The 26,111-nt window shown below is 34.7% G+C and overlaps 2 protein-coding genes and 1 non-coding gene across 8 annotated transcripts in view; 2 read left to right on the top strand and 1 right to left on the bottom strand.

The window, feature by feature from the left end:
* LOC149065441 (complement C3-like) overlaps positions 1 to 3,059 on the top strand; it is a 278,201-nt gene extending 275,142 nt beyond the window's left edge. For both annotated transcript variants that reach the window (XM_089253977.1, XM_089253976.1), the window contains one exon: positions 2,733 to 3,059. In XM_089253977.1, the coding sequence (XP_089110103.1) occupies positions 2,733 to 2,856 (124 nt within the window). In that variant the 3' untranslated portion in view covers positions 2,857 to 3,059. The remainder of the gene's footprint in view (positions 1 to 2,732) is intronic.
* A 4,239-nt stretch (positions 3,060 to 7,298) lies between these two features.
* Positions 7,299 to 26,111, bottom strand: part of LOC149065437 (pre-mRNA splicing factor CWF19L1) — a 104,385-nt gene continuing 85,572 nt past the window's right edge. For 3 of the 5 annotated variants that reach the window (XM_089253797.1, XM_089253794.1, XM_089253796.1), the window contains 4 exons: positions 24,349 to 24,558; positions 20,900 to 21,013; positions 9,153 to 9,262; positions 7,299 to 7,554 (listed from right to left, as the gene is read on the bottom strand). In XM_089253797.1, coding sequence (XP_089109923.1) covers positions 7,407 to 7,554; positions 9,153 to 9,262; positions 20,900 to 21,013; positions 24,349 to 24,558 — 582 coding nt within the window. In that variant the 3' untranslated portion in view covers positions 7,299 to 7,406. The remainder of the gene's footprint in view (positions 7,555 to 9,152; positions 9,263 to 20,899; positions 21,014 to 24,348; positions 24,559 to 26,111) is intronic. The other 2 variants (XM_089253795.1, XM_089253798.1) reach the window with 2 other exon arrangements.
* On the top strand, positions 17,953 to 18,026 carry TRNAS-GGA (transfer RNA serine (anticodon GGA)). The gene has a single exon. It is a non-coding gene; the product is annotated as a tRNA-Ser (tRNA).

Raw genomic sequence — 26,111 nt, 5'->3', positions numbered from 1 at the left:
AGCATTTAAATTAAACAAAAAAAAATTAAGAGTCGTCCCGAGTCCCCAGGCTGGAGACTCGACCCTTGTGGAGGTCATGGTTTCATTATTCCAACAGTGCAAATTTGTGATTACTTCATAATTCATTAATTTCATAATTTATCTATCTATGAAACAAAAAGAATTGTGCAGGAATGGGAATAAAGGGTCCATGCTATATGCAGATGGATTACAATCAAGGATGAGTTGAAAAAATTTGCCACTCCATAGCTTCTTGTCTAACTTCTTGGTAAGTATTGATATGGTCCCCACATCCTAAAGCAGGGGCCTCCTAAACTGGAATCTTTGGCGGCCCCCCATAGTGAATTTATAGCATGAAAACAAAAAACAATGTTAATTATCTTGAGCCCCAGGGTTGGATCTCTGTCAGCCCTACCCTTGGGGGGCAGGATTGTTGGTGTTGCTGTAGTGTAGAAATGAGCTTTTTTTTCCTCATGTGGAAAATATATTGTATATCATTTCGAAAAACAACCAGGGACCTTTGACGACAGGCATTCCCTCATTGTATGCTTATCAGCGGCTCTCTTTTCAATGAGTAAAAAAGACAGACAAATTCAGTTACCGATAATTGCATGTGTTCAGGGAAAACAGCCTGCAAAACCATCTTGAGTGTCATGGTGCCCGCTGGCTTCGCACAGGACATAGCTGTTTTTCTTTTCCTACAATTTCAACAACAGGATGCAAATCACTGAGGGGGAAGGATGAATACAAGAAATATCAGGAAATGGATGACAATAGCATTTGGTTACTGATGTCTTTTTAGCTAAATCCTGTTTTGTAATCCCCAGGGCTAATGAGCTACTGCTAGACATTTTGGGATATGCAAGATTTTCATCAATTGTTAAGTTCCTCGGGGAGAATGGTAGCTTTTACCGTTGATAGTGCGTAAAAGAGACGAAAAAATCACTCAAATTAATAGCGATTTAAAATTAATTTTTTTGTGCAAACATAAAAAAGTGCTTTCCGTGTAGTATATTAGCTATTTTTAAATGATTTTTATTATTATTTGTTAATATACAAACCTGTTCAAGGCCCTAGGCTCTCACTTCGAAAGGTACACAATTCAAACAATCAATAAAATTGGAAAGAAATAGTGGGGATATCAGTAAAAAGCCATAACATATTCACGCACACAAACATGTGCAAGGGGAAAATTCATAAAAAATGACACTAAGAAATACGCTTAAAAAAATATATATAAATAAAATAAAAACCCACACAAATATTAAAATAAACATGTACACGCAAATAAAATTCAATATATGAATGTATATAAATTAAAAATATATGCAAAAAAAATTAAATTAAAAGTATTAAAAAAATATTGCATGTCATTCCAAATTAAAATATCAATAGAGCCTATTAGAAAAAGCAGCAATATCAATAGAAACAATGAAGATTTCATACAAGAACGCAAACAAATGGGAAAAAAATATAAAAATATTGCACCTTTTAATAGGTTTCATCAAAAAAAAGCACACACTACCATATGTGTATATACAAATAAGCAATAAATAAGCATATATACACCAATAAAACTCAATGTGACGAACTAAAATGCATAGCACTTTAAAAATGATGAGTGATCAAAACCGTTGAGAGAATGACAAAATCTGTTATTTGTGGATGAACATGCATGCGCGCGAGATCTGTTCCATACTCTTCCAACTCGGCATCAGAAGTTATAAAATTTAACATTATTCCTTGCAGTTGGAATTTTAATTTGCAATGGATGTCTTCTCGTTGATAGTCTGGCAATGATTTAAAAAAATGGATTTGACTGACCCGATCATGATTGGTTTTGCTGAGCAGTACCATAAAAATGCAACTTCACTCGTTCAGAATCTGCACGAGTGAAGTTGCAGGTAACAGCTAGTTATGGAATAAAGTCAACATTATTTTAGAAATGAAATAGAAATGCAAAGCAAATCCCATTATTATTGGCAACACTATCATTGCAGTGTAGGAGAGATTTTTTACCACCAGTCGTAAAGAGTCTTTTTGCAAATCAGGAAAAGGTGTGTTTAGAAGCATTCCTCTACAGCAATGTTTTCTAAAGTAGGCGATGGAAGGGTCCAAGAAAGGTACAAGTTTTTGTATAGGATCCTATGGGTTGGTGTGCAATGAGAAGTTTTTGAAGAAGGGGCCAATGGACTGAAAAGTTTTGGAAACTATGCTCTACAGCAGAGGTCTCTCTTCAACCTATTCCTAGTCACAAGCACTGCCATCATAAAAAAAAAGAGCACCCCCTTATGGCAAGTTTTTTTACGAATGCATGGAATCAGGATGATTTCAGTCCTTGAATACAATTTGTGCAAGGTGTTTAATAGAAACTTTGATCAAGTGCTTGCGAGCACGAAATCGTACACAGCATCGAGCACTCTAGGTACTTTGGGGAGCACCATGGTGCTCGTGAGTAACGGGTTGAAGATGCCTGCTTTATAGGAACCAAGACAGACATGCATCAAATTGATTGCTTCAGCTGGTATTTCTGTTCACTACACCTTTAAGATTTATCCAACTATAGAGTTTACAGTTACGTGTGTATTATTGATGAAAACTTTTAATTTTTACTTCAACAGAATTTTTAAGGTTGAAGTTTTTTTCCAGTTTTTTGTATAAGCACTGAATTTTCTTCAATTTTTTTTAAAAGTTTAAAGGATAAATTTTATTCTGCATTTTTCTTTTGACAGGCATCGTCACTTTCTTGATCAGACAGCAACTGTTTACTCATGGCAACCAACCAAACGAAAACTAGCATTGCAAAAAAATTTAGAGTGGCTCCGACAAGAATTAAAAAAAGGATGTGATTCATGAAGAATAATTTCAACTTTGTTTCACATAAGAAATAACAGCAGTTAGTTTTCAAATCAAAAAACCAAAATTTCATTGAAAAATCAGTGGAATTCACTTCATTTTGTGATATGTATGCATGCTTGCACCCTATTACAAATTTTTATCAATGTTTGAATTCGTTGGATACATGTCTTTATTAAATATTTTGTTAGAGTTTGCTAAAAGTTGACTTTTTTTGGTTTTAAAGTTTCAATTAATTAAAAAATTTGAAGTTCTTATTTTAATGAAAATTGCTCAGATGCCTAAAGTCAGACATTCCAACTCTTGTCATATTTAACCAGCACTTTCCATCTTAGACCACTGCCATATACAGTGGAACTTCTGTTTGTGATCATAATTTCTTCTGTGAATGTGCTCATAATCCAAAACAGTCATATATTGAAGCAAACTTCCACATACGCAAAGAAAACTTTGGGGACTTTCCCTTGTCTGACCAAATGAACTTTGCTGGACTCTCATTGTAGCAGTGATACACAACATGGTGCCCAGAAATGATAAACAATGCTATGCAATAATTGTAACAACTATGTTGCAGTTAATAACTAGTGTATTAAAAATATCAATAATAAATTTATAATAAAATATTATCAAAAAATCTTATGGATGGGGGAAAATTAAGATAAATGTAAATTAATATAATAATGAACATAATTTAATAAATTTACAATGCTAAACTCATTTAAATAACAAAAACTTGGTTTTATGCATGAATGGGGGAAAGTACAATCGAACCCTGTTTTAACGGCACGATCCGCCCAGAAGAATTTTGGTGCTATAACAAGTTTGATGTTATATCAGATCATCTTCTGAATCATTTCAAAAACAAGCTCCATTACATAAATTGGCACATTCAAGAAAAACTATTGTATCTCAGTGTCTTATTAGTGTTACTTTATAAATAAAATAACCTATTTTATACTCATTCAATTTTTAGTTGAGGAAATTCATAAAATAGTAAACACACTGTACAATTACTTAAATATTTGTTGGCATAAAACTTGACAGATAAACATATTTATATTAAATTATTTTTTGAAACAAGTTAATATAAACTTTTTTGTCAGCATTTTGACATTTTTTCCTGCATTTTTATCAACCTCTTTATAATCATGGGTGTGATATTGTGTCTAAATGCTGTGGAATAAATTCAAACAAGTTCTATGTTTTCTTTCCTCTATCTTTGCAATTGCGAAGCTTTATAGTAACTCTATCTCAACTTGATGTTGCGTTTTTTCCCCACACATATAATTTATCTTTCTAGTCTATACATGTAAGAGCAAAAGAGAATACGTAGGGTGAGGGTGAAAAGACACTCTCTTATCTACTTTATTATACTTTTTCCTTTAATATTTTTTTCCCTCATCTTTTTCCTAACGTGCAGTTAGGTTAGGACAAAGTTATCAGATTTATCTACGAGTCATCAAATAGAGATGATCCAAATTTGTTGCCAAAATCTTGTACATAAAGTGGTTAAAATTTTGCAAAATTTTAATTTTGAAGTAAATCAAAAATTATTTTGTTTGTGTAATGAATATATCAATCACTGAACATAACAATCAAAGTAGATTATAATTAGTTTTATTGTACTGTTACACATGAACACGCTACGTAGCTTCAAAAATGCATGTTCCATTTATGGAACATTGGTGTTTCAAGAATGTAGGATTCGTGGCCAGTATTTGATGTGTGTTGGCCTATTTTCAGGCTTCAGTGTTCTTGATTGAACTGCCGTTTATTAATCAGCAGTCATGTGCAGAGAGGCAAAGTTTGGGTATGATGAAATTTCAGACTGAAGAATGGGTTCTTGATATTGGGTGCTGGATTTCTTTCTTACTCTTTGAATAGTTTTTATTAGTTGGTCAAAGTTGGTGAATATGCCAATTATCTGCTGTTGAATGGATGTGAAGAAAAAATTTTCAAAAATGATTTTGTGACAACAGCATCAGCCGATGTATGCAGAGTGCTTGATATATTTTGTGATGATGAGGATAAAATGTTAAAACCTCTTGAAGCTTTTGCTTCCAGATGATTAAAAGATTATCAATCCAATGGTTCGGTATTTCCATTTTTCTGGGCTTTGGTGGCAGTTGTGTTGCATCAAACTATTACACTCATGAACCATTGGCCTATGTAAAAAGGTCATGCTCACAAAAGCTAAATCAAGGTACTGCAGCCTCAAATCTTTAAAAAAAAATAATGAAGGAATGGGTGGTGTTGATATAATGGACAAACATCTCGGAAGTTATAGACGCAATTCAAAATCAATAAATAGTGGAAGTTGTTCAGCAATTCTTGAAATATACTATCTGTCAAATGGTTTGGGCATTTGCATATTTCAATTTGGAATTTTAAATAGAAAAGTTATGCGTTGTCTACAAATAAAGGAGAATGTGAATATTCACTCAAAGCCCTGCTGTAACTGAAATAATACAATGTTCCATCAGGTGATCTTTTATGTCTATAATGCAAGGACAATTTGTTGAGCACAAAAAACATTGAATATGTTAGCAAAGTGAAAAATGAGTTCATCAAAAGTGTTTCCATCTTATCACGAATATTAGAAAATAAACTGCAAATTATCTGACTTTTTTTTTTTCCTGTAAATAAAACAGGAATGTGTTGTGAATCGGTGATACGAAGTAAAAAATTGCTTATTATAACAATACTCCAGAAATATCACATATAAGTATAACTTACAAGTAGAACAAGTTTCCACCTTCACCATCATAAAAAACAAAGAAAAAAATTCATTTCTTGAAATTTTAAATTGGATCTATAAATAGGCATACGAAAGAACCCAGAATCCTAAATTTCAGAACAAAAAATAAATCTGTTTATAGTTCGGCTAATTCCATTTGTAAATTAGTCTCAGCTGACCACCACTGCATGTAATTGCAGAAATCTATCAAGCTTTTGTGATGGGAACCCTGATAAAAGGCTATGATTTTCAGGGATAAATTCAAGCATGGGAACTTGATCGGTAATTTAAAAATTGACCATCTCTTATTTCGTGACCCGTTTCTCAGTTTGTGATTTTTCCAGAACTTGGTGACTTTTTCATATTAAACAATGAAAAATTATTAAAATTAAAATTATTTGTACCACAACCCTTATGCCAGTCATAATTTTTTTTGAAAGCATCCCCAAACAAGGTGGCTGGAGTCAACTGGATTGCAAAAGCATCAGAGTAAAATGGAAACGTTTAGAGGAGACCTACATCCTGCACTGGATTGAAAATGGTTGATGATGATTAAATTGCTTGAGATTGATTAAATTTTTCATCTATAATGAAATATACTGTTTTAATCTATTCATTTTAAGAATGCTCAGAGATTACTGAGAAATGTGTATCATACATGTAAAATGTTTTATTTTGCTTAAATGTATAATTTTTCATGCCAGTATATATATAATGAATAGTTTTTCGCTGCTCTTTCTGACTTCGTTATAAGTGGGTCTGACTATTACTTAGCCTCAACTTAAAAAAAAAACATGATACTGATGGTAAAGGGTCATCTACATTTGTTCTTGTATACTCCAAGGTATACAAGAACAAGCACATGTATCACTTGAAATGAGGATGATGGGAAAACTTGAATGATTAAAAAAATTAAGTATGGTTTATGTTGGATCTGTTGATGTCATTTTCAGACACATGGTATTTCTTTCATAAATGAAACATAAATCTCTGCCTCTGATACTTACCAGTGTAATAAGCCTGCCGCTATGGTGGTCGAGTGGTCATATTGACGGACTCGCATCGCGAGGACCCAGGTTCAATCCCCACCATCGCCATAGCGGTGGTCGGCTGAAGTTGGTTTTCTGTGGTTCCCAACTTCAAGGCGCGAATGCGAGCCGATCTCCCTGTTAAAATGTCTCGCCACAGAGAGCAACAGATCTACAAAGAGCACAAATGTAATTCAATCATAACACATCACTCACTTCCCTTCTGAAATATAGATGACAGCACTGAAAAATCAAACGCAACACTACATATGCACTCAGACTGTTAGGTTACACACACAGTTACATCTCCGGCACAACTCACTAGGTACTAAATCGCCCATAAATGGTGATAGACCTGAGTTGTGCTCAATTTGAAACAATGAAAGTATAATAAGCCTACTGCTAATATCACATCTAAATGAAACCATATTATTTGTAATATATAGTCAAATCCCATTATAACAAATGCCAAGAGACTGGAGAAATCACTTCGTTAAAATGAAATTTCGTTATAATGGAATTCCAGGTTACCTAGCATTGTTCCTATGTAAACTTATTTGGGGGATGAGAAAAGTGTTTGTTAAAACGAGATTTTTGCTATAACAGGATTCGTTAAAATGGGATTTGACTGTATTACACTTACTCAAACGATTCTCATAGAAAAACTTAGTCACATATAAAGGATAAAATATATTTTGGCCTTTATTTTTCTCTTATGATGGTTAAGACATACATTTCAACTTCAGTAGGTGAGTCAATAATTTATGAGTACAATTAAGTTACGATTACACAAAATTATGTTTTCGACAAAATGTCATGAAACACTTTCTAAAGCTTTCACATACAAGTTTTTCTTCAGGATGAGGAACTCCACTCTTTTTCCAGTCTACTAGATCAGGGACATTCAAAACATTTCTGCTTGCTAATACTTCTCTGCAAAATATATGAAAAAGTATAATGTTTTAAAAAAATTTAAAACTCAACATGTACTGGATGAATAAGAATAGCAACACCATGAAGGACTGTACAAGATATGATGGAATTTGATAATTTTATTGCACCAACTGTTATTTTTTGCACACAAGGGATAATTCAAGAAAGACCTAAAGTTTATTGCAGATTCCAAATGGCTGTTTCAGATTTTTATATAAGTGTCTCGCTGAAAAGGGTTAAGAGCTAACCCTTCAAATTACGTGTTTAATTTGATTAAACAGGTAATTTCAACATTAAATTGAATAAGGAATCAAAAGGAAGTTCCTAAAATTCGAATTAACTATGTTTGAATTAGCCAAGTTCACCTGTATAAATACTGATGAGTCAGCAAGCAGAGAATCAGTAGTAATTTCTTGGAAGATGATGCATAAGCAGGTGCATGTGCCTAGCACCTGTAGCTCTTTTTAATTGTACTGGCCAACAAGGATAGTTGGTTTCTCAGGTTTTTACATGCCTTCCAATAACAATGCCAGGCAAATTTGCGCTCTCTAAATTTTTTGTCACAGGGAATTATAAGTTGATTCGAAGAAAACTGGTGATGATTTTGGTTCCAGATTAAGTTTGATGGGGGTTTTTTAGAAGAAATGACCAAACTTTAATGTATCCAATATTCTTCCCAGTATTTTTTCCATATAAAAAAGTATCAGTTCCTCCCCCATTCAGTACCACCAACTTTTTAAACCCTCCCCCCCAACACCTCCCTTATATACGTTGTTGATTGTTGGTATTTTGAAGTATAAAGGCCATATAATAATTATTTAATTTTTTCATAATAAGATACTGAAAGGGTTAAGATATTTTCCTTTTTCAAAGAAAGCAAGCAGTAAGTTCAGAGATTTGAACAAATTTCAAAATCTGTGAAAAAACTGAATCAACTGATTTTCTTAAAAAAACATGATTCAAGTGAAGAAATTCCAGGATTTAACAAGATATCCGGGGATGATATCACTTTCCGCTATCCATACAAAGGTTTTTAACATCTGGCTGATGCGAAGATATATTATGGAAGGAGAAAATTCTACTGCTCTTGTGAGGAACTTTGTGAGCTTTGGCCTGAATTAGGTCCAACTGTCCATGTATGGTCCTGTTCAATGCACATAAGCTCCAAGGAAAGATTGAGATATTTGTTGCCTTTGTAGTGCGCTCTCCCGGTAAGAGAGAGGACGTGGGTTCAAGAGCCCCCGCAAGGGCAGTCAAATTTTCTCTTTTTCCTAAATATATCTTCGAATCAGCCAACTGTTAAAAACCTTCATATTTAACAGATAGTTTACCAGATTAGATTGCTTCCAGTGGGTAGCTTTAATTTCTATTATCTATTCCTTTATTAGTTTATGTTTGTTATTCATATGAAAAAACCTATTTGCCAAAGTTTTAGAACATAAGTTAATATTGTGTTTGTTACAAACCGCTCATAGTTAAAAATAACCAATTAAAAATTTGATATTAATCTATATAACTGACTTGAACCTCCCCCACCCCTAGTCTTTATAACATAATATATGATTCAAATAGCATTCATAAAAAATGAAATAACATACCTGGCAAAAAGAAGTGGAAATTCATTCTGAATATCATGAAAGAACTTTTTTATGCGTCGATTTACATAATGGATTTCAACACAAAAATACGACAAATTTCCACCTGCAATCTAAAAATAAAGAAACACTTTACCAAAAAAAATCTCTGAAAAATTTCATTACAATACTGTATATCACTTCAAAAAATTTTACTAAAAACATCAATTCAGAATAAATGAATTTTTTTCACCATTTGGCTGTTTAATTTTTTTCTTTTTCACTAAATGAAATACCTGGCAAAGGGTCCCTTCTATTTGTTTTCCTCCTCCAAAAAGTAAAAAATAGGGAAACTTGGATTACATTAAAGAGACAGGGGAAAGAGATGAAAAGATGACGTCACTCTCTGCTTATCCATACGAACGTTTTTAACAACTGGCTGTTGCGAAGATGAATTTTTTTTTTTTGGAAAGAGAAAATTCAACTGCCTTTGTGGGGAATCGAACCCAAGTCCTTTCACTTTCTGGGTGAACGCCACAGACTACAAAGGCAACAAATCTCTCAATCTTTTCTAGGAGCTCGTGTGCACTGAAAGGGACCGTACATAGACGGCCGTACGTGACTCAGGCCAAGCTCACAACTGCTCACACTGCCACCAGATGACGACTTATGAAAGGATGGCATCACTCTCCGCTTTTAAATAAAGACATTTTTTTTGAAAAGAAAAAATTCAACTGCCTTTGCGGGGAATCGAACCCACGTGTAGGGTCTCTTTCAGTGCACATGAGCTCCAAGGAAAGATTGAGAAGAAATTCATTGCCTTTGTAGTCTAGTGGTCTAGGGTGTTCACCCGGAAAGTGAAAGGATGTGGGTTTGATTCCGAGCAAAGGCAGTTGAATTTCTCTTTCCAAAAAAAAAAATTCATCTTCGCAACAGCCAGTTGTTAAAAATGTTCATAGGGAAGAGAGATATTTGAGAAATGTAAAACTTGAACTAAAAGCATGTATTCTGAAATAGCAAAATTTTACTATTTCAAAACCAGTTTGAGGCAGATAAATCTTCATGGCAAACATTAGGGAAATAAGTATTTTATTTTTTGTCCGCGGAACTGCTGATAAATCTGTAACAGGGAACATACTTCCTAAATATATTCTTAAAACAAATATATATACTCAAATTTAAGCAAACTTTTCAGCAAGTATTTGGCCAAATCTGCAGAGTGCATGAATGAGAGTTCCCACAGATCTTATCTGGCTCATTGGCAATTTTTTACTCAACTATGAAGATCAAAAACTGTCATAGACTAGAGATCTACTTGCTCACCAAGAAGACATTTTGAAATGCATATTATATACGTCTGTGGAAAAGGTTTTATAATATCAACCAAAGTTTTTAAAACCATTTACATCTAAGGCAGAGATTTAAGCCAATACTACACATAAGGTGCCTCTTGGTGATTAGTAATAGAAAAAATAAAATAAGGGACAAGAAACCAAATGCTCACAAAATTAGCTTCACTGCAGTGATTGAATAGGAGCAACAGAACTATAGTAAAACCCCTATTAATAGACACCCCTCAGATGTGGTCACCCCTCTTTTACGGCCAAATAATAATTTATTCCTATATGACAAAAGTATGCATTTCAAACTCTGACTAACCAGTCACCTGGTCAATTAATTTCTTGGTGTGTTACCCATGGTGTCCCTTTTTATGCAGATGCGTGCACACTTTTTTCTTTTCTGGAAGTTCAAAGCTAATAAAATATATTTTTTGATTGAATTTTTTTATGAATACATTAAAACTGATGTTATCATGTTTGCTGTTTTTTGAAATAAAAAATAATAATTTAAGTAATTACTAATTAGTATGCAAAATAGAAATATTGAATTCTTGTAAACAATGTGGCATGGGTTTTTCAAGTTCAAAATAAATACAGGAAATATATTTCTTGAAATATAGTTGTTCAACTACATCTTCTAGCAAGCAAATAATGTAGAAGGGTGTCTTAGAAGGTGGCAGCAGCTGTATGATGAATTATTCCAACATATCCATGCACTATACACTGAAAATCAGTATGACGTCATATGCCAGCATAAGCACCACCGTTACGTATAGCTGCGATGGCATGTGCCATCATAGCCAGATGACTGGTTAATGGTCACCCCTTTTTATAGATTAATTTCTTTGTCTAGCCGGTGTCTGCAAAAGAGATTTTATTGGATATAGTATGGGTTGGCTTAACCCATTTGTATCACAGCTTTAAATCTGAAACACACTACATACATCTGATGCATTCAACTCATTCCTGATTGTACCAACATTCATGGACATCGTAACTGCTTTTTATATACCAATAGACTACTGACTTTGGCGAGATTTGATGGAAGAAAGGTCCAAACCATAGTATTTACATTTGTTTAAATTAGTTGAACCAAATCAAAATATAGGCTCCAAGTATGTTTTTTACTTCCAGAAACAATTGCAAAACAATAGAATTAGAACAACAGACAATGATGATTATGACTTCTGTCATTGTTATGCAACAAGCTTGTTTATACATGAAGTTCCCAGCTATGTTACTTTAGTTGATTAAGCATGTTTACGGTTTTTTTTATTTTTTTTTTATTTCCTTGCACAGGGTGTCTACCAAAAGCAAAATTTTGTGATTTTTTTGTGACCACTCATTCACAGGGCTCCCACTCAAAAAATTAAAAACGTAAGGTGGGGGAGGGTACCCCCTTAGACAACGTAATCAAAGCATAATAAATATATCCCTAGAATTTTTTTTGAAAAATTTTAAAATTAAGTTTTTTTCCATAGCACACCATTTCAGTATCCTGTAAGATTGACTGAAGCCAAAGCAAAATGACAGAAATGTCTTGGTTACAAAAAAAAAATTTTTTTTGCCAAAATAGGGTCTTAGCAACCACAGATAATTATTTTCTGCTCTCCTCACAATATATTTATTACATTTTTTTGGGAGTCTTCCACAGTCCAGTTTGTCAACTCTCTTCAACAATACACACGGCAAATTATGAAGATATGTAAGTTTTTTAAGAATGACTCTTTCGATACCACTTCCAAAAGCAAAATGTGTAAATTACAAGGTCCGATATAAATAAGTCAAGGTGGACCAGATGATTTTATTATGTTGTCCATCCCTTTTAAAAAGGATTTGTTTAAATTTTAGTGGCCAATGCCAGTGTAATTGTTTTTGACAAATGAAACACTTTAATTTCTAGCTCTTTACTTGATCATTGTAAATATTGTTTGTGCCTCTGCATGCCCTAAAAATACAGAACAAAATTGAATGCCATAAGGTATTATCAAAGTCACAAAACCTGGAATAGGTCTATGTATCGAATTGCTTTGTTATGCAAACTGTTGTTTCACCTATACACAAAATGTGCACCATAATTTTGAATGATGAATGTTAGTTACTGTCCAAGACCATGAAGTAGTAAATACAAAATTACTTTTTTTTTCAACCAGGCAGAAGTTTTTATTGAATACTCTACTAGTAGAACCCTCAAACTAAGCAAATGAAAAATTACTAAACCACCAAATGGTCCACATACACCCCCCAAATATAACCTTAAAAACAATATAATTTCTGCTTTGGCAGAATCATTAATTGCAATCTACTACATTTGTATTATTTGGAATTATGCCCGTGATTCCCTTCTCAATTAAAATCAATTATACAAATTTTGTTAGAAAAGTAGGACAAACTGGGACATTTTACCAAAAAGTAGGACGAGTGGGAGCCCTGCATTCGACAAAATGAGCCATGCTGAACTGTTTTCTTACATCAGTTGTTCCCAAACTGTGAGTAGTGACCACCTGGGGGGTTTGGGTTAATCAAATGTAGGGTCTTAATGAAAGGGGGAACGCAAGTGAATTTACAAAAAAAAAAACCTGAATTTTTTTTAATTTTTAAAAACTTTTAAATTTAAAGTTGATTTAAATACAATTGCCCCATAGAAACTGGACCCTAAGGGCTTAAGCCACATAAGTCTCTCTCTCCCCCCCCCCCCCGCAAAAGCATAAGTGGATACAGGTTGTTTCCCTAACAAGATGGGGACTAATGTTCATCTCCCTCTTCTGCCTACGCCAATAACTTTTTTTAATCGGGGGAGGTGGCGGTGATCATCTTCATTGCCCCCCCCCCCATGGCTTCAATCAACTTTGCGATATCACCTAAGCCCTCAGGTTATCATGAATATTCAATGCAATCCATTCCTGCATATGCCCTTGTGAGTCACATATAAGAATGTCTGACAACCATAGACCCCCACCCCTCATCAATGTTTTTGTTGTATCAGTTTCTTCACCACCAACGACAAAGAAATGTTTCTTACATACAAGAGTCGGAACCATCGTTTAAGGGTACAAACAGTCCAGCTGATTTTCTAATTCGGAGGGAAGCACAGTAGAGGGCTGATTCAGCCCGGGGACTCCAAATTAAATCATTTTCATTTTTTCACACTATAAAGTCACTATAAGGGGCTTGTGAAAAATTTGGCCTGAGCTCGCCAAAGATCGCAGCCTAGGGCCCTACTGCAAGATGTGGGGGCCACTATACCAGTGTTTCTCAACCTTTGGAATCCTGGGGCATGGTTGATTTCTTTTCCTTGATTGGAAGGCCTGGGCATGCACAAGAGAAATGGGTAAAAATGAAGCAATAAACCACTCACGGCCGGAGTTTGGCGGATGTCAAGGCCTGGCGGTTCAGAACCACTGCACTAGACCAGTGGTTCATAACCTTTTTTGGAGCCGCGGCCCGGTGAATCAAATTTTTATGAGTCTACGGCTCGGTCTGGAATAGCTTATTCGTTCATAAGTTAATAATTAATAAACCAATTACCTTTTGATTGCAAGCTAATTATTTAAGTAAGAACCCATTTAATCAATTAATTAATCAAATCCTTTAATTTAATAATAAATTAAAACCCCTTTAATTAATTAATTAGTTTAAACCATTTTAATTAATTAAAACACATTTAATGAATTGAATCCATTATTATCTTGTGGAGTGATGCAACATTTTTTTCGGTAATGTATTAATAACGTGCAGAAGTCAAAACATAAACAAAGCATTTCATCAGCAACCGCAGTAAACATCCTCATTGCTTAAGCGCCGGAATCTGGGTACTGAAGCTGTTTGCATGCCCTAATATATTTTAGGAAGTGGCTGAGCCACTAATAATCAATATACAATGCAACGCCCTCTCCTGTATAAGGGCTTGAGCCCGTATATATGGGACAAATGGCAACTTTCAGCCCCCTCAATGTTTTCTTCATTTCTGCCCCTGTACCTCATTAAAAAATTCAATTGATCACAAATCAATCGAAACATCTTAATATTCAATTTTATAGACTAATTTCGCATAGTGTGTAAAAATATGAAGTTTTCATTCATAGTGGGCAACAGAATTTTTTTGTGCTGACATTGACGCAGCACTTATTTATTAGCACTCTTTTAATAACTTAATTGGTGTAAAATATATTTTACGATCAAACTTTGTATTTAATCTTAGCTAGAAAGAAGGTAATGATATAAAAAAATTGTCTATATTGTAACTCAGCATAAAAGTCAGCTGAAGAGCAGAAAATTGTTCAATTTGGGGCGAAACATTTTTTGGTATATTCAGGATAGATGCTTATGTTAAACTGTGTAACTTGATAAATTTCAAAACTTTGATCGCGATTATTCTACTCTAAAATTTAAACTTTTCTCTATTTTTTAGCAAAAATGTAAGATTTGTGAACCTATCACACTGGAAAAGAAATCAAAACGAAAACTCTCGCAACATAATTCACTGCATTTTTACAAAGAAAACAGTATTCGAGTTATCACCAGCAGTTATATGCACCTTGATGACTGATTCAAAGCACACTATTTTCTGTATACAGCAGGTGCTTCACTGATTAGTCGCTGACATTTGTCACGCATATGTAAAATACTTCGTTTTTTTCTGAGAACACATACCAAATTGTTATAATAAGACTGATAGAGGTTTTTACCACTGGCCATAAATAATGGGTCCAATGGACGAAGGTGGTTTTCTATTGCCCAGAAATTCCTAATCATTCACAATTATTCCCCTTTGAAGTTATGCAGCTTGGTTACTAGCGAGTAGCACAGATGTTTTTCCAGTCTCCAAGGAACATGAGATTCCGAATGTTCTCATGGCATTATTGTCTTCAGGACATTTTCTGTAGTGCCAACAATGGCAAACCGTGTACACGCAAGCAGGGTCATCTGGTTGTCAACAGAGAGCCCTGAAGCAGTAGGATATTTCGGGGAAAAGGGATCCTCCAAATTCTTATAATTTACAATTGTGGCTGGAAGCCTTTGTTCTGGAACTCTAGGAGGGTTTTTCATATTTTCCCTTGTATGATTTTTAGACTGAAAAATTAGAATAATATGTACCACAATAGAGAAATAAACCAATTAGTTATTTGTGGAAATACTTTGAAAAATGAAAGAGTAATGAATATATTCTCGTGGCCCGGTACCGGGCCACAGCGTGGTGGTTGAGAAACACTGCTCTAGTCCAACCAAAAGGGCCCTTCCAAAGGGTGTGGATTTCACATATTTCATTTCCTATTCATACTTTTCGAAGTCCAATATTAGACACTTGTTATTAGCTCTATAGTCATGCTTAGGTGTCTGTCTAGATCAGGCATCTTCAATCTGTTGCTCGCAAGCACCATGGTATTCCCAGAAGCACCCAGAGTGCTTGATGCTCATGTCCGATTTGGTGCTCACGAACACTTGACCAAGGTTTCATTTAAAAACCTTGTGCAAATTGCATTCAATTATTAAAATCATCTGGATTTCATGCATTCATGTGTCAAACATGATGTAAGAGCACTCTTCTTTTGATGATGGGTATAGGCAGCAATGCTCGCGACTGGAAAAAGGTTAAAGACCTCTGGTCTAGATCGCAAGCTTGTTACCGTATTCCAATGGTTCTCTTCTTTCGTCAACTGCCTCCCTTGCATAATTCATGGTTCATCAGCGGCTCCCCAAGAAGTTTGGCAGTTTTTTTCACGATATAAAAGAACCACTTTAAAGCTTTGTGTAAGCTTTGTAATAAAGCTTTAAAGGTTTTGTGAGCACAAATCCATATTTTCAGCTTCGGGGCTCCTACACTTTTGGAAGCCCTGTGGTACTCGTTTAAATTTGGCCTAAAAGTTATGTCACAACACATTTAATGGCGAACGATCCAATGTTGGTCTTCTCTTGAACTCTTTCATTCTCAGTTGTATGAGTATATTGCACAATTTCGTTGTTCGCTATAGCTAGTCAGTAAAGATCGATGCGATCAAAATAAATATTAAAAAAAAATGTTTTTATACCTAAGGTCCAGGACAATCATCATTGTTTTTTCATGCTACAAATTTACTACAGAGGGCCCCCCTCCCCAGTGGAAACTCTGGTTTGCGGACCCGCCAAAGATCCAACAGCCCTGCTCCACGATGTGGGGGGAAGATGATGTCCTTTCCACTGCCGAGAGAACTTCCTATTGCCGTGGTCTATTACAGTTCCCCCCTCCTCTAGGAATTATTACGCGGTCCTGTAAGCACTGCTTTGGGGAGGATATTACAGATGTTGAAAGATCTGGACAAGCAATGAAAGAAAAGTTCTTTTTTGTTCATCCAGTCCAAATAGCTTTTTTGCCCCACCCATATAATATCTGCCCCAATGTAGGGTGGCTACATATTGGCATTGTTCTTTTCTGTTGCTACTCGCCCATCAATCCCTCCAGGGCAAAAAAAAGAATAAATAAAACCTGAGAGAGAAGAAAAGAAATATTGAATGCCACAACTTCTCCAAAGCCTAGATTTTAAGGGGAAAAAGGTCTCTGGAGAATCAAAAAAATCTGGCCTTCAATTGAATTTTGTGATTTTTTCTGGACTTCCGTGACCTCCGTGTTGGTAGATACCCTGTTGTAGTGTGTATGTTTAGAGTGGTGGTTCAGAACATGGGGGCAATTCAATTTTAAAGTGGGGCAATTTATGAGAATGAGTTTTTCTATTAAGGTTTGAAACTTTTCAAAACTCTCACCATTTTTATATCAGTTCAAATTTAAAATTTTTTAATTTTTAAAAAATTTCTTGGTGACTTCTTCCTTTAATTTTTCTATATGGTATCATTCAAGTATTACGTCAGCATTGATGGTGGGAAGGGGGGGGGGGGTTTCCGATTTGCTGACTTTTGATGACAAGGGGGAGGGGGGTTTGGATGATGCTTATGTCATCAACTACCCTTTATGAAAATATGAAATATTTTTAATGTCATCTTATTCGGTGCGCCAAAAACATAAAAAACGTTTCGATAGTTATTTGGGCACCTGAACTAGCATTGTAGCTACTGATAAGTCTCCTACAGAGCCACTTTAATGATTTATAAATGTTTCACGAACCCTTCTAGTACTCTGGAAATGTTTCCGGGCCGATTAAGTGCTCTGGAATTGTACCTAAGAGATTAGTAAATGTGCCACTTAGTTCATTTTTACAAAATCAGGTTTGAGGGGGCCAAGCCACATCAGATAACCTTCAGGGCCACATTTTGTCTGCAGGTCAAGGGTTTACCATATATGGCTTAAAGGGTGAGTCGCTATGAATTTTTTAAACAGAAATTTTGAGTTCTTACCCTTCAAATAGCATTGAAATTAACAGAAATCGATTATAACAACATATATAAAGGTACAAGGATGACATCACTCTCCGCTACCATAAGAAGGTTTTTAACAACTGGCTGTTGCGAAGATATATTTCGGAGAGCTCCAAGGAAAGATTGAGAGATTCGGTGCCTCTGTAGTCTAGTGGTCTAGGGCGTTCACCCGGAAAGTGAAAGGACGTGGGTTCGATTCCCTGCAGGGGCAGTTGAATTTTCTCTTTCCAAAATATATCTTCACAACAGCCAGTTGTTAAAAACCTTCCTATATAAAGGTATTTTCTTTCGAAATTTTAATTTTTAAAAAAAATATTTTTTGCATTAAAAATTGTTTTTTTTCATCTGGGGGAGGAGGCGCACGAGCCCCCTATGCCCCCTCCCATGTACGTTTCTGATCCCACCAATATTCGTTAGAAGGTAAGGGGCAATGATGACGAAATTTTGCTGACAAAGGGGGGGGGGGTCGAAAATGGCTAAAAATTTGCTTACGTAATACTTGAACGGCCCCTTTCTGTGTTTTCTTTGGAAGGGGTTCTTAATGTTTTGTGTTCCACAGTGCCGATAAAGTGAAGAAAAATGAAGGCCTTACACCTCTTTATAAAATAATACTCTGCATATAACAATGTAAAACAACGACTTAATTGTTTTCTCCTCCAAGCTCAGAGACCCCTTGAAATCCATCCATGAACCCCTGGTTAAAACTACTGCCTTTGACTAAGTAGATATCCTTTTTGGCTTCCTCAATATGAATGGGCATTTCCTTTTTGAACATCAAGAATTACAAGAAGAAAAAGACAGGGTTGGGGGAAACCTCCCCCAAAAAATTTAAGGATAAAAAGCAAAAAGTAATGGTTTTACATTAAAAAGCATCTTTGTTATGGAACTATGAACTATATAAAAAACCACAATCACAAAGGCGGGGGAGGGCTACTGTTGACAAAAGTTCCAGTTAAGGTCCTGATGATGGGGGGGGGGGGATCATCAAGATTTCAGAAATGCTTTGGTGGATGTAGCGTGAAGAAGGTTGGGAGCCACTGGTTCATATTAATTTAAAAATCAAACATGAAGGGAAAATACAGAATATCAAAATAAATTATAATCATGGGGAATGGTTATGATTCATTTAATATTCTTTCATGTAGACAGAGAGAGAGAAAAGCATAACTAGAAAAACCATCTAAAGATGATAGGTTTGCCACCACTCTAGGCATGGAAGTAAGATTTCTTAAGTACAATGTCTCCTGTAAGGTGCGGGTGTGTGTCTATGCATGGTGGAAAGGCTTTTACAAACATAAAATCACTAGTGCTGTACTATACACAGAAAAAAAAGGTCAGTGCAAGTGAAAAAACAATAGACAATGTTGCTTCTAAGGGGATCTTCAAAGCCATAATAAGCTAACTAAATCTAAAATACACCTCATGGTAAAAACCAGCATTAAAATTGTGATTAAAATTTGCAAACTATAGTAAAACCACCTATATAGAAACCTATTACTACCTTTAAAAAATTCTGAAACTTATTTTATTATGAAAGAATGAATACAGATAGAACCTGTTCATTTGGTGTTTCCTTCAAAGTAACTACCCTGTGCAATTATGCATCTTTGCCATTGTCCACAAGATGTAAATGTGGATTGGAAGTTTTTTTTGTCACGTCCCTCCAGTGCCTTTGTCACTGCTTGCTAAACTTCTTTAGAACCACAGAACTGATGCCCCCTTAAGCAATTATTTATCCGAGGAAAAAATCACATGAATCAGGGGAATAAGCTGATTGTAGAAGTATCAGAATGTGATGTTTGACAGGTAATCTGACTACAGGAGGGACCCATGAGCTGGCACATTATCGTGATGGCACACCTACTGTGATAAATCACTTGTCACAACTTGGATCTTAATATGAGTACCATAAAACAATTCAATGCAATTGGAGTCGAGACTGAACTCTGAACAATTTACTTTTATTTACAGAATTTAACATAAAATTAAACTTTTAAATCTCAGAAACTATGACAAAATTTGGATTTCACCATAAGTCTTGCTCCTTCAATATGTCAATCTGCAACTTCACCCCATGGAGAATCAGTCCTTCAAATTGTTTTTAGATCACTCATAAACTACATCGCCAACTTCTTTTACTTCTGTGGACCCTAGAAGATGATCAAATGGTCAGAATCGAATTCAGGAACATTGTGGACGATGGAGTCATAATACAACTGATGGCAAGTAAGGAAGATGAAACTACAAAACCAAGTGAAGTTGAAATGTGCAGAAATGATTTTGCTGCCGCCCCATATATGGCTGGCTACTCTCGAGGCAGCAAATCAGTAATTATCACCCCTCATTTGCATGTCGTCTATTATTCTGGAACCATCAGATGGCTGAAGCAGCAGCCATCAAGCTGTTTTGCTGTACAGAATGATGAACTGGGCGTTTCCCGATGATGGTGTGGCACCACGTCTGATGACTTCCGGTTGACCCCAGACGACGTGACTTGGTATTTCAGGTAAAAATAGTATCATTAGAAATAATAGTAGCTATTTATTATTATAAATAACAATATTTATTATTATAAATAACAATATTTATTATTATAAATAATAATATTTCTTATTATAAATAATAATAAATAGCACTTATGTGAATGAGGTGGTCTACCTCTGCATGGTTTCAAACCATTGTTTACACCATGACTTGGCCTTCCAAAGATCTGGTCATTTGCATCTCTCCAAATCATGCAGACATTTAAAGACTCACAGGTCCCTACTGGTGTCAGACTACTTGTCGAAACATCAAATTCTGATACTTCGACAAACATAATATTCCCCTGATCTTTATTTAAAGAAAAAGTCACATATGCCAAGAATTTTCGTAAGGGGACAACAATTCTCAAGTTCTGAAGAGCAGCAATGAAATACAAATACAAGGCTACAACAAAATGCCCAATGAGATGGCTGAGAAGAAGGCACTGGAGGATGTGATAAAAAAAGTTTCAATCTGCATTTACTTTTTTTTTCAGGTTAAAAAAAATATATTTACAAGTTCTTTAAAACCATAAAATTATTTAGAAAAGAGCAAAATCACTTGTTTCACATCTGAGTAAGGGGGGATCTCTTTCAATTTTAGTTTTGCTTCTGCAGCTGCCTTCATGAAAGCATCTTCAATCCCTACATCAGAATATACTGGAATGGGGACAACCTGGATGGAGAAAATATGAATCAAAACTGAGAATAATTTTTTTGTGAAATATCTAAAAATATATGTAGTTCATACATTACTTCTATGGAGAAAAACATTCCAAAACAGAAACAGCAAAACAACAGTCACAAGGGGAAAAAACAAAAAAATGTGCACCTACTGCTAACCTAAGGTCTTGAGTGCTGGAAGAGATGCCAGTAACTGCATGAGCTCAAATGGCACTACTCAGATGATGAATACTTTGACAGGCTCAAACAGAGCACAATGAGGTAGTATTGACAAAAAATATATTTCTTGTCATAAATTTCAAAGAATCATAGAACAGAAGCAAGTAACCAAATTTTTGCTAACATCTTTGTTCCAGGCTTATCTTATATACGGCTACCCATTGATGAAATTTTGGGTGGTCAGCAATGAATGAAATAAGATTGGAGATCAGGGTTTTGATTTTTTTAAATCAATTTAATTTAAATCAATTTTTTTTATTTTAATTTTTAAAATATACATATATTTATATTTAAATATATATATTTCCATGAACAGTGGTTTTTAACCTTTATAAGTATAGGACGCATATGTAATTTTTCGTTTTTTCAAGGATAGCAAGCACATATGCTCAATAATTTTTCCAATGTTGCAATGAATTTGCTCAGTGTTTAAAAAATAAATGGTGGCATAATGCAGTTTTCCTTTATGTGCTCTGTAAAGTAGATGTTATTGCTATACTGTTTCATACCACAAATACACAGAATTTAACTCTTTGAAGGGCAGACATTTTCCCAAACCCCACAGAAAAACATGAGAACAGGCAGGACACCATCTATTCTACCACCCTTCAAAGGGTTAAAAAAAAGGAGAGAGAGAAAGATTTTTTTAAACTCCAGTGAAGATAACTTTCCACGAGTGCAAGGTGTTTTTTTTCTTCACCTTGTTTTATAAAAACAAAATGGGGTGATAGTAAAACATAAAAGCCTCCGTTCATGAGGTCTAATAAGTTTAGCATGTATCAAAACTGTGGAAAAAAATAAATAAATTTGAAGCTCTGCACAAAAGTTTGTCCAATCTTGAAGGTTTATAGTCTATAAACAAATTTTGATGTTGATAGACTAATTGTTCAAAGCTGAGGACCATAATAAATAAATACAATCGGCTTGTATAATCAAGAGCACTAAAAGAATCTTCAATTATTTAAAAATTATTATTAAGATGAAAGCAAAATAGGAAATTCCCCTAATCAAGTTTTGTCTTACATAGATTGATAACAGATTTCAAACTTACCAGCCTTTAAAAGGTAAAAATCCTGTAACTTCCCCATGAAAATCGTTCAATTTTGTTAAAAATTTGGCAAACATACTTTTGCATGTTTAAAATTTTTTAAGGGCATAACAAGAACTAAAATAAGCATGAAAAGTGTTAGGTGACCGTAAAATCTATATTTTACAGGACATGTTCCCAAATTTTCCATTATCATTTGCTGTTCAGCTATTCTGAAGAAATATAAAATTTTTTCAACGATGCTTCCTTGAATTTGTGATATTTTCTTAACATATTCATCACATTAAATGTTTTTTCACGAAATCATTCTAATTCACTGGGCCAAAAGCAAAAGCCCTTGATTTTCCGCCCAGTGACAATGCTTAGCAAAAAACAGATTTTTTTCACAATTGGTGATGTTCTGTATTTTCCAGTTCATTAATTCTTTTGCATTTCGCACCTGGAGAAGTGGTCTTTCACAGGTTCAGATAACAATAAATATCTCTTGATTTTGCCATGAAATATGTGAGAAAATATGGTGACTGACTTACCTAACAGCAGTCTTAAGATCAAACACACACAAAAAAATGCTTTCAACATTTTTTGATATTTGTTGGATTTTCTGATTTGGACAGCTCTGACCACTGTTCATATGCCCTTTGTATTTCTCGATTCAATTGTTACATTGTATCCAGTATTATTTATTGGACAGATGACAACAATGAAACAACAAACCCGTTTGTTCATTTAAAACATTTATTCAGTTAATATTAAAAAAAACTCTCATTCTCAATATAACACTTTCCTGACACTTGGTTATCTCAATAAATTAATTTTTCTCAAACATAACAATTGACTAAATCAATAATCGGAAAAATCTCACCATTTTTTGAGGTGTCAGAGAACATTTATCATAATCACATCATTCGTATCACTAGACCTACGTCAGCAGGATTACAGTCCAAATGGAGACAGTCCGGGGACGTTCATGACAGTCTAGCAGTTAATCCATTGAGTGTCGAACAAGCAGAGAGACACCAGAACCAGGGTAGCATCAAGATAACCAAGAGGTATCTGGTCAGGCTACCAATCAACCACAGAGCAGACTATGAGACCCGAGAGGTGCCAAAGCACGCTTTGTAACTTTCAGTACATTACTCTGAATGAGAGATCACCGGGCGTACACCTCAATGGATGAAACACCTTAATGATGCATAATCATGGCATCTTGCTACGTCTCCAGTATTTATCTGAAAACACTTCTATCATACATCATGACAGGATCCAATCACAAGAATGAATCACCGCCATTTAAATCAGCATAAAACATCGCAACAACACTTTCTCATTTACATAATATCACAGGGAAGAATAATATTGTAAAGTAATATTATTACTTTACAATTACAGACTCCGTAATGTACACGGAATAGGGCAACAATACAAACACAAACAATTAGAGACCTGGCCAGGGTCTACAATATTAGGCCTATTGCACAATGAAGAATTTCATGAAGCTATTTAATAGAAAAGTGGTCCATGGCCCACTGATGGCATGAAGGTAAAATATTGCACATTTATGTATAACCATATTTACGAAACACTAATATCTATCTTATATTGCACAAATAATTCACACTTCTCTGAGTTTTACTATGACTCGGCACAGTTCCCACCAACGAGCCACGTGACTCCACAATCGAAAGAGGAAGTGGAAGGTAACAGGATGAACCTCTGGGAGCCCAGGTCGTCATGATACACATACAGGTACCACGCCCAGTCCAGGTAGTCCAAAAATGTTTTTCATGTAAGGGGTGTGTGTGTGTGTGGGTTTCTTTCTTAAAGAACAGAAATAGAGTGTCAGCAGAAAATGGCAAACCCAATGTTTTCCCCCTTCATTTTTTCAAGTTCTTATTTTTTTTATGATGATTGTAAGTAATTGAAAACTGGCAATAAATAATCTTGAGATCCTGTAACATTGTGAAATTTGGCATTGCCAGGCTAAATACAGAAAGTTGGTATGTCTAAATTAATTCTGAATACATGTTTTAGTACAAAAGATTATTGAAATGACAGTATACCTGGATTTGCAGATGTGGAGTTCGGAAATTTCTTTCGTAGAAAACAACATGCTTATTTTGCAAGTGGAAATAAGCTTTCAATCGTAGTTTTAAATCGCTGATTTCTTGAAGGGTATCCTTTTTCAAATTAACAGTGGAGTTACAATGAGAATTTGGAATTATAAGAAGGTGTTCTTCTGTGAGCCATCCTTTGGCTAAGCTTATGTAACACTGATCAAAAGAAAAACAAAAGCCTTAAATTAAAAATTGTGAATTTCTTAAGCAAATTTATTAAAATATGCACAAACAGGAATGAGAAATTTTTTATGCTTTGTAGAGTAAAAAATATGTGATATGCAACCATAGATGACTAGTATAAACAATACTTACTGGCATTAGTAAGTATCCTTTACAAAAAAAAGAAAATTGTTAAAATGTTTGAAAAAAATAAAAGAGTACAGTAAACCCTCAATTATTTGAACTTCAGTATCAACAGACAAAATTTCACAGCATTTTTTAATTTTTTGGTTGATCAAATAAACTCCTAAATGGGTATTCTTTAAATCCTAATAGGTTCGTAAGGTACCAGAGAAACATATCATTATAGATGAAGTATAAACACTATTAGTATATTAACCCCCAGAACTGTGGGCAACACAAATATCACATTTCACATATTGTATAAAATTCCACAGGCTACACTATTATCACATTGTATAAAATTTTTAGGATATTCAGTCATCAGGAAACATTTCCCCATTGAATCTATTTTATTTTGAAAAGCATCCGGAGTTGTTTTTTTTTCCTGTTTCATATCTTGGGTACTATATCTACCTACAGAAAGATTTGGTGAGTATTGACATCTTACAGATCAGTCTCTATTCAATGCATTTATTATTTTCCAAAAAGTTATGAACAAAACTAAAAAAACTTTTTTTTTGGGAGTTAGAGTAGAAGTTGTTAGAGATTTTTGCAAAAATATCTTCAAATCATACCACGACATGTATAAGGATTAAAAAAAAACAATAAGATTAATAGAAAGGCGATTCATATCCAGACTTGCCGACATTTGGATGGAGGCTGTCAGTAGCAATGTTTTTTTTACGGGGAGGGGGGTAAGTCAACATGAGACCCTCCTCTCCCACTAACTATTTTTGCGAATCGCAATATTTTCCCCAATTTCATTTTGAATTCTGTTCCCATGAATGCTGAAAATGATCCAGTTGATTTGCAGTTTTATGTTATTGAATCAATATGAAATAAATAAAATAAGTAAGAAATATGTACAAATTTTGAGCTGAATGAAAAAACCTAAAGTTGTCAGCACTAATGAAGCTCTTTATAGAAAAACTTTTATAAGTCTACATTTCGAATTCACTGAAAAGTTTTCTGATAACACGTTTCCATGTTCAGTTTTTCTATTAACATACACTTAATGGGGACAAACCATTTTTGGTGACAGGAGAGGTTCTAGAAGTATCTTTTACTACCTTTGCCTCCTAAACACTATTGATGCTGATGCCCCATAGCATGGTGTCTTCTGACAACATTCCATCCCCCCCAGTGTGCTACAGGTTGCTCTTGAGGGATTTGCTGAGCTTCCTTTCAATGTGAAGGGAATAAGTTATTATGATGTAGGCAAGAAGCCAGGAAATGGCCCACAGAACATCCCAAGGCATCAGTAAATCAGAGGGACTTGTTGCTGTGTGGGCAGAGGGTAAAAAAAAGAGCAAAAATCAGACTGACATATTTATTAACTCACTAAGAAGGGGTTTCTCGAAATT

The sequence above is a fragment of the Pholcus phalangioides genome, unplaced genomic scaffold, assembly GCF_987345545.1.
Source record: "Pholcus phalangioides strain wild (caught in Gottingen) unplaced genomic scaffold, Ppha-v1.0 ptg000039l_1, whole genome shotgun sequence".
NCBI lineage: Eukaryota > Metazoa > Arthropoda > Arachnida > Araneae > Pholcidae > Pholcus > Pholcus phalangioides.
The sequence above is the reverse complement of the archived record's forward strand: the minus strand, read 5'-3'. Positions and strand labels throughout refer to the sequence as shown.